The sequence below is a fragment of the Somniosus microcephalus genome, chromosome 4, assembly GCF_052327205.1.
Source record: "Somniosus microcephalus isolate GS21.2 chromosome 4, FLI_Smic_1.0, whole genome shotgun sequence".
NCBI classification, from domain to species: domain Eukaryota; kingdom Metazoa; phylum Chordata; class Chondrichthyes; order Squaliformes; family Somniosidae; genus Somniosus; species Somniosus microcephalus.
Window position 1 is genome coordinate 67,632,664 of NC_140990.1, and position 12,469 is coordinate 67,645,132.

Below are 12,469 nucleotides of genomic sequence, written 5' to 3' on the forward strand. Positions count from 1 at the left end.
CTCACACTCCCAGATACTCCTCTCTCTCTCACACTCCCAGTCTCTCTCTCTCTCACACTCCCAATCTCTCTATCTCTCACACTCCCAATCTCTCTCTCTCTCACTCCATATCTCTCTCTCTCACACTCCCAATCTCTCTCTCTCTCTCACTCCCAATCTCTCTCTCTCACACTCCCAATCTCTCTCTCACACTCCCAATCTCTCTCTCACACTCCCAATCTCTCTCTCTCTCACACTCCCAATCTGTCTCTCACACTCCCACTCTCTCTCTCACACTCCCAATCTCTCTCTCTCTCACACTCCCAATCTCTCTCTCACACTCCCAATCTCTCTCTCTTTCACTCTTCCAATCTTTCTCTCTCTCACACTCCAATCTCTCTCTCTCTCACACTCCCAGTCTCTCTCTCTCTCACACTCACAATCTCTCTCTCTCACACACTCCCAATCTCTCTCTCTCTCACACTCCCAATCTCTCTCACATTCCCAATCTCACTCTCTCACACACCCAATCTCTCTCTCTCGCTCTCACACTCCCAATCTCTCTCTCTCTCTCTCACACTCCCAATCTCTCTCTCCCTCTCTCACACTCCCAATCTCTCTCTATCTCTCTCACTCCCAATCTCTCTCTCTCTCTCTCACACTCCCAATCTCTCTCTCTCACACTCCCAATCTCTCTCTCTCTCACACTCCAATCTCCATCTCTCTCTCTCACACTCCCAATCTCTCTCTCTCTCTCTCACACTGCCAATCTCTCTCTCTCTCTCTCACACTCCCACTCTCTCTCTCTCTCACACTCCCTCTCTCTCTCACACTCCCAATCTCTCTCTCTCACTCCCAATCTCTCTTTCTCTCACACTCCCAATCTCTCTCTCACACCTCCACTCTCTCTCTCACACTCCCAATCTCTCTCTCTCACACTCCCAATCTCTCTCTCTCTCTCACTCCCAGTCTCTCTCTCTCACACTCCCAATCTCTCTCTCTCACACTCCCAATCTCTCTTTCGCACACTTCCAATCTCTCTCTCTCTCTCTCACTCCCAATCTCTCTCTCTCTCTCTCTCAACCCAGTCTCTCTCTCTCTCACACTCTCCCAGTCTCTCTCTCACACACTTCCAGTCTCTCTCTCACACTCCCAATCTCTCTCCCTCACACTCCCAATCTCTCTCTCTCACACTCCCAATCTCTCTCTCTCACACTCCCAGTCTCTCTCTCTCCCACTCCCAATCTCTCTCTCTCTCACACTCCCAATCTCTCTCTCTCTCACACTCCCAAACTCTCTCTCTCTCTCACTCCCAATGTCTCTCTCTCACACTCCCAGTCTCTCTCTCTCACACTCCCAATCTCTCTCTCTCACACTCCCAATCTCTCTCTCTCTCACACTCCCAGTCTCTCTCTCACACTCCCAATCTCTCTCTCTCTCTCACACTCCCAATCTCTCTCTCTCTCTCACACTCCCAATCTCTCTCTCTCTCACTCCCAATCTCTCTCTCTCACACGCCCAGTCTCTCTCTCTCTCTCACACTCCCAATCTCTCTCTCTCACACACCCAATCTCTCTCTCTCACTCCCAATCTCTCTCTCTCACACTCCCAGTCTCTCTCTCTCACACTCCCAGTCTCTCTCCCTCTCACACTCCCAATCTCTCTCTCTCTCTCACTCCCAATCTCTCTCTCTCTCACTCCCAATCTCTCTCTCTCACACTCCCAGTCTCTCTCTCTCTCACACTCCCAGTCTCTCTCTCTCTCTCACACTCCCAATCTCTCTCTCTCACACTTCCAATCTCTCTCTCTCTCACACTCCCAATCTCTCTCTCTCTCACACTCCCAGTCTCTCTCTCTCTCTCACACTCCCAATCTCTCTCTCTCTCACACTCCCAATCTCTCTCTCTCTCACATTCCCAATCTCACGCTCTCACACACCCAATCTCTCTCTCTCGCTCTCACACTCCCAATCTCTCTCTCTCTCTCACACACTCCCAATCTCTCTCTCTCTCTCACACTCCCAATGTCTCTCTCTCTCTCTCACTCCCAATCTCTCTCTCTCTCACACTCCCAACCTCTCTCTCTCTCTCACACTCCCAATCTCTCTCTCTCTCTCTCACACTCCCAATCTCTCTCTCTCTCACACTCCCAATCTCTCTCTCTCTCACACTCCCAATCTCTCTCTCACACTCCCACTCTCTCTCTCTCTCTCACACTCCCAATCTCTCTCTCACACTCCCAATCTCGCTCTCTCTCACACTCCCAATCTCGCTCTCTCTCACACTCCCAATCTCTCTCTCACACTCCCACTCTGTCTCTCACACTCCCAATCTCTCTCTCTCTCATACTCCCAATCTCTCTCTCACACTCCCAATCTCTCTCTCTCTCACACTCCCAATCTCTCTCTCACACTCCCACTCTCTCTCTCTCTCACACACTCCCAGTCTCTCTCTCTCACACTCCCAATCGCTCTCTCTCACACTCCCAATCTCTCGCTCGCACACTTCCAATCTCTCTCTCTCTCTCACTCCCAATCTCTCTCTCTCTCTCACTCCCAGTCTCTCTCTCTCTCACACACTCCCAGTCTCTCTCTCTCTCACACACCCAATCTCTCTCTCTCACTCCCAATCTCTCTCTCCTAGTGGTGTGTTTATATCTTTTGAGGGTTTCATTGTATCTAGTACGTAGGTCCGGATTGTTTGGTTGCCGATGCTTCTGGTTTGATATTTTTCTCAGGTCTTTTCTGGCATTTTTGCATTCGTGGTCAAACCATCTCATATTTTTATTTTGTCTTTTGTGGTGCTTCCTCTTCTGTTTCACGAGGTCGGCTTTTACAGCTGCCTCATGGAAGATCATATTTATATCCTCTATGGCCGTGTTTACACCATCTCTCTCTCTCTCTCTCTCCCCCAGTCTCTCTCTCTCTCTCTCTCTCTCTCTGTCTCTCTCTCCCCCAGTCCCTGTCTCTCTCTCCCCAGTCTCTCTCTTTCTCTCCCCCAAGTCTCTCCCTCTCTCTCTCCCCCAGTCTCTCTCTCTCTCTCTCTCTCTCTCTCCCCCAGTCTCTCTCTCTCTCTCTCTCCCCCAGTCTCTCTCAATTCAAATTCAAATTGCTTTATTGGCATGACAAGGTACATCTTATGTTGCCAAAGCATCGAAAAAACATTTATGGTTGGACACATAAACGCATATCTATCCATACAGTGTATAAACAGATATATCCCTGAGTGTATAAATAATATACATTCATATAATTTGTATATACTCTATTCTTAGATTTAATGGTTGTCCCTCTGGTTATGGCAAGCTCTCTCTCTCTCTCCCCCAGTCTCTCTCTCTCTCTCTCTCCCCCCCAGTCTCTCTCTCTCTCTCTCCCCCCAGTCTCTCTCTTTCTCTCTCCCTCTCTCTCTCTCTCTCCCAGTCTGATTCTCTCTCTCTCTCTCTCTCTCTCTCTCTCTCTCTCCTCCTCCTCCTCCTCCTCCTCCTCCTCCTCCTTCTCCTCCTCTTCCTCTCCCTCTTCCTCTTCGACCCCCAGTCTCTCTCTTTCTCTCCCCCCAGTCTCCCTCCCTCCCCCACCCCCCCTTTCCCTCCCTTTCCCCCCACCTCCCTTTCCCTCTGTCTGTCTGTCTGTCTCTCTCTCTCTCTCTCCTTCCCCCGCTGTGTGTCTGTGCTTCCCCCTCTCTCTCTGTCCTTCCCACACAGACAGACACACACTCATTTGCATATAGAAAAATTAATTTTTCTTTTTTCTTAACAGAATGCCACCAAGAAAACATCCAAGACTTGGACGCAACACTTCTGCTGCTTCCCGGAGAAAGGATCAGAGTGCTGCTGAAACTGAGGAACAGAGACAGGCTCGCCTTCAGGCTGACCACGACAGACATGCTGCTGCTAGATCAGCTGAGACTTCCGAACAATCTGAGGAACGTCTTACTGCTGACAGAGGAAGACATGCCACAGCCAGATCAGCTGAGACTTCCGAACAATCTGAGGGACGTCTTACTGCTGACAGAGGAAGACATGCCAAAGCCAGATCAGCTGAGACTTCCGAACAATCTGAGGGACGTCTTACTGCTGACAGAGGAAGACATGCCCAAGCCAGAGCCTCCGATACTCCTGACCAGACTCAGTCACGTCGCCAAGCCAACAGTAGACACAGGGGCATTGCCACATCTGACATTTGGAATCATTGGGTTGGAGCAGCCTTCTCCTATACACCCACCATCAATTATGAAGCCGACCACACAGTCATCATTGGCAAGATGACCATCATTTGCCCTCACTGTGGCGCTCTCAAGTGGAAGGAGGAAACTGATGGGATATGCTGCAATGGAGGAAAGGTTAAACTTGCAACACTAACAGCTCCACCTGAACCCCTACACTCACTTCTGTTTGGCCGAACTGCAGCTTCAACACATTTCCTCACTCACATCAGAAAGTATAACAACTGCTTTGCAATGACCTCTTTTGGTGCAAACAGAGTGCATGAATCTGGATTTTGCCCAACTTTTAAAGTTCATGGACAGGTGTACCATACAATTGGCTCCCTACTTCCTCTACCAAACGAAAGACCTCAGTTTCTGCAAATCTACTTCTTTGGCTTGCTCTTCATCATCACCCATCGCCGCAGGGAAGCTGCTGTTCTCCCCACACAACAACACCACATCAAAATGGATAATTTGCTTGCGTTACAGCGGATGCTTCATCAGCAAAACCCATACATTCAGAGTTTCAAAACAGCTATGGAACAAATTACAAATCAAGACCTCAAAATTGTCATCAAAGCTAACAAGACTCCTGCAGGTGAACATGAGCGACGCTTCAATGCTCCGACCACCAATGAAGTAGCCATTGTCATTGTGGGCCAAGAATTTGAACAACGGGACATTGTCTTGCATATGAGAGGTGGTCCACTTAAAAGAATTTCTGAGCTTCACAGGTCATATGATCCTATGCAATACCCGCTTCTGTTTTGCCATGGGGAAGATGGATACGATGCATATAACAAGATCCCACATGTTGACCCTAAAACTGGTGTGCCACCTACAGCCCAAAGGCAAAAGATGGTTTCTGCCATGGAATTCTATTCATACAGGCTCATGGAACGACAACCTGCTTCAAACCACCTCCTTCTCTCTGCAGGACTTTTCCACCAGTACGTCACTGACATGTAGGCAAAAATTGAAGGAGAGCGGTTTAATTGGTTCCGCAATAACCAAAATCATTTGAGAGCCACAGACTATATACACTTACGAGATGCTGTGGCCAATGATGGCAACACTCAGGACATTGGACAAATGGTCATCTTACCATCCACCTTTATTGGAGGTCCCAGGTACATGCATGAGCACACACAAGATGCCATGACCTATGTCAGACACTATGGCAGACCTGACCTCTTCATCACCATGACTTGCAATCCTCAATGGCAGGAGTTCCCACCCAAAGTTGGTACTGAATGGCATGACCTCATAGCACGGGTCTTCAACCTCAAAGTTAAAAACCTGATGAAACTCGTGACTGTGGGCAAACTTTTTGGTGCACACCATTACTACATGTACAGCATTGAGTGGCAGAAGAGAGGACTTCCTCATGTTCATCTTTTACTCTGGCTTCAGGAAAAGATTCACCCCAATCAACTTGATTCTTTCATCTCTGCAGAGCTACCCGATAAGGACAAGGATCCAATCCTGTTTCATGTTATTGTAAAAAATATGATTCATGGTCCTTGTGGCCGACACAACCCTCCTTCTCCCTGCATGAAAAACAATGCATGTACAAAAGGCTACCCAACGCCACTGCGCGAACAAACTCAGCATGGCGAGGATGGCTATCCTTCCTACAGGAGAAGGGACAAAGAGAGTGGGGGTTTCAGCACTCACATTAAAATGCGAACTAGAAAATCTAGCGACTCAGCTCAACCTGGTCCGTCAACTGAGACAACACAGAAAAGACAGACATTGGAAGTTGACAACTGTTGGATTGTTCCTTACTGTCCACTCCTATCCAGGCTCTTCAAATGTCACATCAATGTGGAGTACTGCCACTCAGTTAAGTCTATCAAATATGTGTGCAAGTACCTCCATAAGGGCAGTGACCAAGCTGTCTTTGATCTTGAAATGGCTGGACAACAGAATCAAAATGATGAGATCACCACACATCTGATGGGCCATTACATCTGCAGCAATGAGGCAGCCTGGCGAACTTTTGGATTTGACATCCACAAGCGTTACCCCACTATCACTAAATTAGATGTTCACTTGGAAAATGGACAAAGGGTTTTATTCCGACCAGGAGATGCCAGGCAATGTGCTGAGGAACCTCCAAAGACAAAACTTACAGCATTCTTTCAGTTGTGCCAAACAAATGACTTTGCCAAGACACTTTTGTATCATCAGGCGCCCAAGTACTACACCTGGCAGCCAAACAAGACATGGCGGGCTCGCCGCCCTGGGACAGGTCAAAAGGAAGTTCCTGGTCATACAGGGGTGTACTCATCGGATGCACTTGGCAGAGTCTACACGGTCCATCCAAACAACACAGAGTGCTTTCACCTTCGTCTGCTCCTCCATGAGGTTGCTGGCCCGACATCATTTAATGACCTCAAGACTGTCAATGGTCATCTCTGTGACTCTTTTCAAGAAGCTTGCCGCATGAGAGGCCTCATTGAGGGTGACACTCATTGGAATGCAGCGATGAGAGAAGCTGCTCTGTGTTACTCCGCCAATCGCCTACGGAAACTCTTTGCCCTTATAATTGCCTTCTGCACACCTTCCAATCCAAAGCAATTGTGGGCAGATCACAAAGACTGCCTCACAGAAGACATCTTACGCCAACTCGCCAGAGCCAACCCCACAATGGCACTCAACTACACTGCTGCGATGTACAATCAGGCATTGATCCTTTTGGAGGACCAGACTATGAAATTGGCTGGCAAGTCTCTGACTCAGTTGAACCTTACATCTCCCAATAGGAATGATTCTCCAGGTCTCAGCAGAGAGGTCCTCAGAGAAACCACCTACAATGTTGAGGAACTGACCTCCTTTGTCACAGTCACTGAGCCTAAATTGCTTCCAGAGCAGAAACAGACTTACAGGTTGGTTCTCGATATGGTGCAAAACAACACTCCTGGTATTATCTTCCTCGATGCCCCTGGTGGAACAGGAAAGACATTCCTGATCAATCTTTTGCTGGCCACGGTTCGCTCTAAGGGATTCATTGCACTGGCTGTTGCCTCATCAGGAATCACTGCAACTCTTCTGCAAGGAGGTCGCACTGCCCACTCAACCTTTGCTCTGCCTCTGGATCTGACAAGACAAGAAGAACCAGTGTGTCGCATTAGCAAAGGAACTGGTGCTGCTGAGATGCTTCAAAAGTCTCGATTGATTGTGTGGGATGAGTGTACAATGGCCCACAAGAGGGCACTTGAAGCACTCAACAGAACTCTTCAAGATCTGAGAGGCAACGATAGGCTGATGGGTGGCATCACCCTGTTGCTGGCAGGTGATTTCCACCAAATCCTGCCAGTTGTCCCCAGAGGAACACCAGCGGATGAAATCAATGCATGTCTGAAGGAATCCCATCTGTGGCCACATGTGCAAACAGTCCATTTGACGACAAACATGCGTGTTCATATGCATGGTGACGAGATGTCAGAATCCTTTGCGCGACTTTTACTACAATTAGGAGAAGGAAAGTTGCCCGTTGACAGCAGTGGACAAATCACAATTCCTCCAGACTTTGCCTGTCAAGTAAAAACAGTTGATGAGTTGATCTCAAACGTGTATCCAAACCTCCTCAATCATTTGAAAGATCACAACTGGCTGTGTGATCGGTCAATACTTGCACCCAGGAATGATACTGTCAACGACATCAACACGCTGCTTCTTGAAAAACTCACTGGCCAAGAGCAAATCTATAAAAGCATTGATACTGTTTGTGACAGTGCTGATGGGGTAAACTACACCACTGACTTCTTGAACTCATTGCAGCCTTCCGGAATGCCTGCTCACAAACTGGTACTAAAGGAAGGTAGTCAAAAAGCTCATGCCACATGTGATTGAGGCTACCATCATCTCAGGCTGTGCCAGAGGGGAGGATGTTCTCATTCCTCCAATTCCTATGGTACCAACTGACTTACCATTTCAATTCAGAAGGCAACAGTTGCCTGTGAGAATTTGTTTTGCAATGTCAATAAACAAGGCACAGGGGCAGACTTTGAAGGTTGCTGGCATCAACTTACTCACGCCCTGTTTTTCACATGGCCAGTTGTACGTGGCATGTTCAATAGTTGGCACATCAAGGAATCTGTTCCTTTTAACACCCTCAGGGAAAACAGAAAATGTTGTCTATGATCTGGCTCTGCAATAATGCACAGTACTTTCACCTTCATCTACTCCTCCATGAGGTTGCTAGCCAAACATCATTTCATGACCTCAAAACTCTGACTGGCCATCTCTGTGCCTCCTTTATAAAAGCTTGCTGCAGGAGAGGAATCTTTGAGGATGACATTCATTGGCATGCAACAATGACAGAAGCATGCTTCGCTCTAAGGGATTAATTGCACTGGCTGTTGCCTCATCAGGAACCGCTGCAACTCTTCTCCAAGGAGGTCGTACTGCCCACTCAAGTAGAAAGCTGAATGCTTTCAGGTAAGATGCAGTGTTATTCTGTACAGCATGCTATATAGCAGATAATATACTTTAACACACACCAGCACGGTTAATCTGAACTTTAACTAAAGAAAAAGGTGTAAAATAACACCAATTCTCAGTCACTGGGAATTTATTATTACATACTGCATGTGGTCTCTGGGTAGACTTTTGGGACCTGAAATTATGCCTTAGCCCATTTAAAATAAATAGGCTAATTCCTCAAACTCACTAATTGTTTGTACACAAATATCCTACAAAGTAATTTCACTGCCTAAAAAGTATTTCCCCCCATTTTGTGTATGATTTTCTCCTTGCTTAATCAAAGATTCAATGTTGCCTCATCAGGAATCGCTGCAACTCTGCTCCAAGGAGGTCGCACCGCCCACTCAACCTTTGCTCTTCCTCTGGATCAGACAAGATTCATTGCACTGGCTGTTGCCTCATCAGGAACAGCTGCAACTCTTCTCCAAGCAGGTCGCACTGCCCACTCAAGTAGAAAGCTGAATGCTTTCAGGTAAGATGCAGTGTTATTCTGTACAGCATGCTATATAGCAGATAATATACTTTAACACACACCAGCACGGTTAATCTGAACTTTAACTAAGGAGAAAGCTGAAAAATGACACCAATTCTCAGTCACTGTGAATTTATTATTACATACTGCATGTGGTCTCTGGGTAGACTTTTGGGACATGAAATTATACCTTAGCCCATTTAAAATAATTAGGCAAATTCCTCAAACTCACTAATTGTTTGTACACGAATATCCCACAAAGTAATTTCACTGCCGTAAAAGTATTTTTCCCCTTTTTGTGTGATTTTCTCTTTGCTTAATCAAAGATTCAATGTTGCCTCATCAGGAATCGCTGCAACTCTTCTCCAAGAAGGTTGCACTGCCCACTCAACCTTTGCTCTCCCTCTGGATCTGACAAGACAACAACACCCAGTGTGTAACATTAGCAAAGGAACTGGTGCTGCTTAGCTGCTTCAAAAGTTTAAGCTCATTGTGTGGGATGAGTGTACAAAGGCCCACAAGAGGGCACTTGAAGCACTCAACAGAACTCTTATTGATTATAAAATCACTCTGTACAATACCAAACCTATTAGGTTTGCAAACCTTTACCAGAAGGAGTATTCACTTAGTCTTTGGTTGTAACTCCAGCATATTGTAAAATGTTCTATTGTTCTACATTATTGAAATAAATGTTCACTGTTGATTTCTAAACTGACCTGTAAATGTCTGCGATTGTATCTTTTATTTCCCTATTCAACTCATTCACTGAATCTTTGTGAATAATGTAATATCACTCCTGGGTGCTTGGGAAGAGTTCTTCAATCCCAACAGTTTTATAAACAGCTTTATAAACATGGCACAGGGTTCTTGAGTTCCCCCTCCCTCCCAAACCCCTTCCCCCCCACCCCTTTCTCTCCTTCCCTCTCCCTGACCCCTCCCCCTCCCTCCCCCCCACCTGCCTCCCCCCCCACCTTCCCCTTCCACCCCCTTCCCCCCAGTCGCTCTCTCTCTTCCCCCCCAGTCGCTCTCTCTCTCTCTTCCAACAACAACATGCCCTCAAAAGACCCTCGGCACCGCTGGGGGAAGAGTTCTTCAATCCCAACAGTTTTATAAACAGCTTTATAAACATGGCACAGGGTTCTTGAGTTCCCCCTCCCTCCCAAACCCCTTCCCCCCCCACCCCTTTCTCTCCTTCCCGCCCCCTCCCTCCCACCCCCCACCTTCCTCCCCTTCTCCTTCCTCCCCTTCTCCTTCCTCCCCCTTCCATCCCAGTCGCTCTCTCTCTTCCCCCTGTCACTCTCTCTCTCTTCCCCCCACTCACTCTCTCTCTTCCCCCCACTTGCTCTCTCTCTTCCCCCCAACTCGCTCTCTCTCTTCCCCCCAACTCGCTCTCTCTCTTCCCCCCACTCGCTCTCTCTCTCTCTCTCTTCCAACAACAACATGCCCTCAAAAAAGCCTCGGCACCGCCGGACACCCCCAGCTAGTCTACATATATAAAAGGATACTTCTGTCAGTCATTCCGTCTGTCTGTCTTGAATTAACTCGAAAGTTATAGAGCGTACCTACACGTGCATTACGTCGAAAGAAAGCTGACGATTCCAGAACCGTCCTAAGCATATTTACGTTTTGCCCTGACAAAAATTGCACCCGCGGTATCCAAAAAACGTTCAACATTCCGCTCATTATCCGCTCATTAGTATCGAGTGACGTCAAGGTCAACCAATCGTACGGCGGGTTTCTGGCATGTGCGGCCGGGCCCTCCTATGGTCGAGTGACGGGACGATTGACCAATCCTACGCTTCAGTGACCTGACGGTCCACCAATCGGTGCCTGTGTGGGCGGGCTATATCGTTCTGAACCGAGGTGAGTCGCCGCCATCTTGATTCCAAACTTTTCCTTTCTTTTTCCTGCTTTCTGCGTGTTTCTTTTCAAATCTACAATTCCAGCAAAAAAAAAGTTGCTTTTAAAAGACAAATTGTTTTTTAAAAAAGTTAATTAATTTGTAAATCTTTTGTCTAACCTCTATAATTTTCCTACCTTTCACCGTTTTTCCAGGCCTCAAAGCCTGGGTGTCTGTTGACCAGCCACGCCTGAGCTAGGCGCCTCCCGTCGCGATCGACAAAAGGCCAGCGATCGCCGCCATCTTTGTGAAGGCTGGAGGGGGCGGGCCTGAGCTGAGCGTCGCCACCACCGCCATCTTAGTAAAGGCGGGCGGGGCGGGAGTCAGCGTCATCTTCTGCCCGGAGCGCGACTTGAGTCCGGCCGGGTCTCACGCGGTAGGTTGCGCGGCGGCGTCTCTCTGGTCTTGAAGCCGGCTCGGGCGGGGACATCGGGAGATCACGGGGGCGGGACATCGGGAGATCAGGGGGCGGGACATCGGGAGATCGAGGGGCGGGAGATCGGGGGGGCGGGACATCGGGAGATCGGAGGGCGGGACATCGGGAGATCGGGGGGCGGGACATCGGGAGATCGGGGGACGGGAGATGGGAGATCGGGGGGCGGGACATCGGGAGATCGGGGGGCGGGAGATCGGGGGGCGGCACATCGGGAGATCGGCGGGCGGGACATCGGGAGATTGGGGGGCGGGACATCGGGGGGCGGGAGATCGGGGGGGCGGGGCTCAGGGACTCCCCCTCCCTCCCCCCTCCCCCTCCCCTTCCTCCCTCACCCCCTCCCCCTCACCCCCTCCCCCTCCCCCCTCCTCCCCTCCTCCTCCCCCCTCCTCCTCCCACCATCCCCCCTCATCCTCCCCCCATCCCCCCTCCTCCTCCCCCTCCCCTCCCCCCCACTCACCCTCCCTCCCTCCCACCTCCCTTTCCCCCCCTCCCTCCCTTACCCCCTCCCCTCCCTCCCCCTCCTCCCCTCCCTCCCCCTCCTCCCCTCCCTCCTTTCCCCCCCTCCCCTCCCTCACCCCCTCCCCTCTCCCCCCTGCCCCCCTTCCCCCCGTCACTGTCTCTCTTCCCCCCAGTCACGCTCTCTCTTCCCCCCCAGTTGCACGCTCTCTCTCTCTCTCTCCCAACAACAACATGCCCTCAAAAAAGCCTCGGCACCGCCTGGCGCTCCAGCTAGTTTAAGATAATTGGCGAAAAATCCAAGGGGCAAATGAGCAGCATTTTTTTTAGGCAACAAAGTGTGAAGACCTGGAATTCATTGCCTGAAAGGGCGGTGGAAGCAGATTCAATAGTAACTTTCAAAAGGGAATTGGATAAATACTTGAAAAGCAGAAATCTGTTGGGCTACCGATAGGATAGCTCTTACAAAGAGCTGGCACAGAAATGATGGGCTGAATGGCCTCCTATGCTGTATGATTCTATCATTGTAAGTT

At 49.1% G+C, this 12,469-nt stretch overlaps 1 protein-coding gene and 1 pseudogene across 1 annotated transcript in view; both read left to right on the forward strand.

Annotated features, from left to right (window-relative positions):
- LOC147119126 (uncharacterized) overlaps positions 1 to 9,859 on the forward strand; it is a 53,634-nt gene extending 43,775 nt beyond the window's left edge. The window contains exons 2-4 of the mRNA XM_085987056.1: positions 3,734 to 4,125; positions 5,151 to 8,627; positions 8,976 to 9,859. Coding sequence (XP_085843182.1) covers positions 3,734 to 4,125; positions 5,151 to 8,039 — 3,281 coding nt within the window. The 3' untranslated portion in view covers positions 8,040 to 8,627; positions 8,976 to 9,859. The remainder of the gene's footprint in view (positions 1 to 3,733; positions 4,126 to 5,150; positions 8,628 to 8,975) is intronic.
- Positions 1 to 12,469, forward strand: part of LOC147119124 (uncharacterized) — a 149,593-nt pseudogene that overhangs the window by 68,039 nt on the left and 69,085 nt on the right.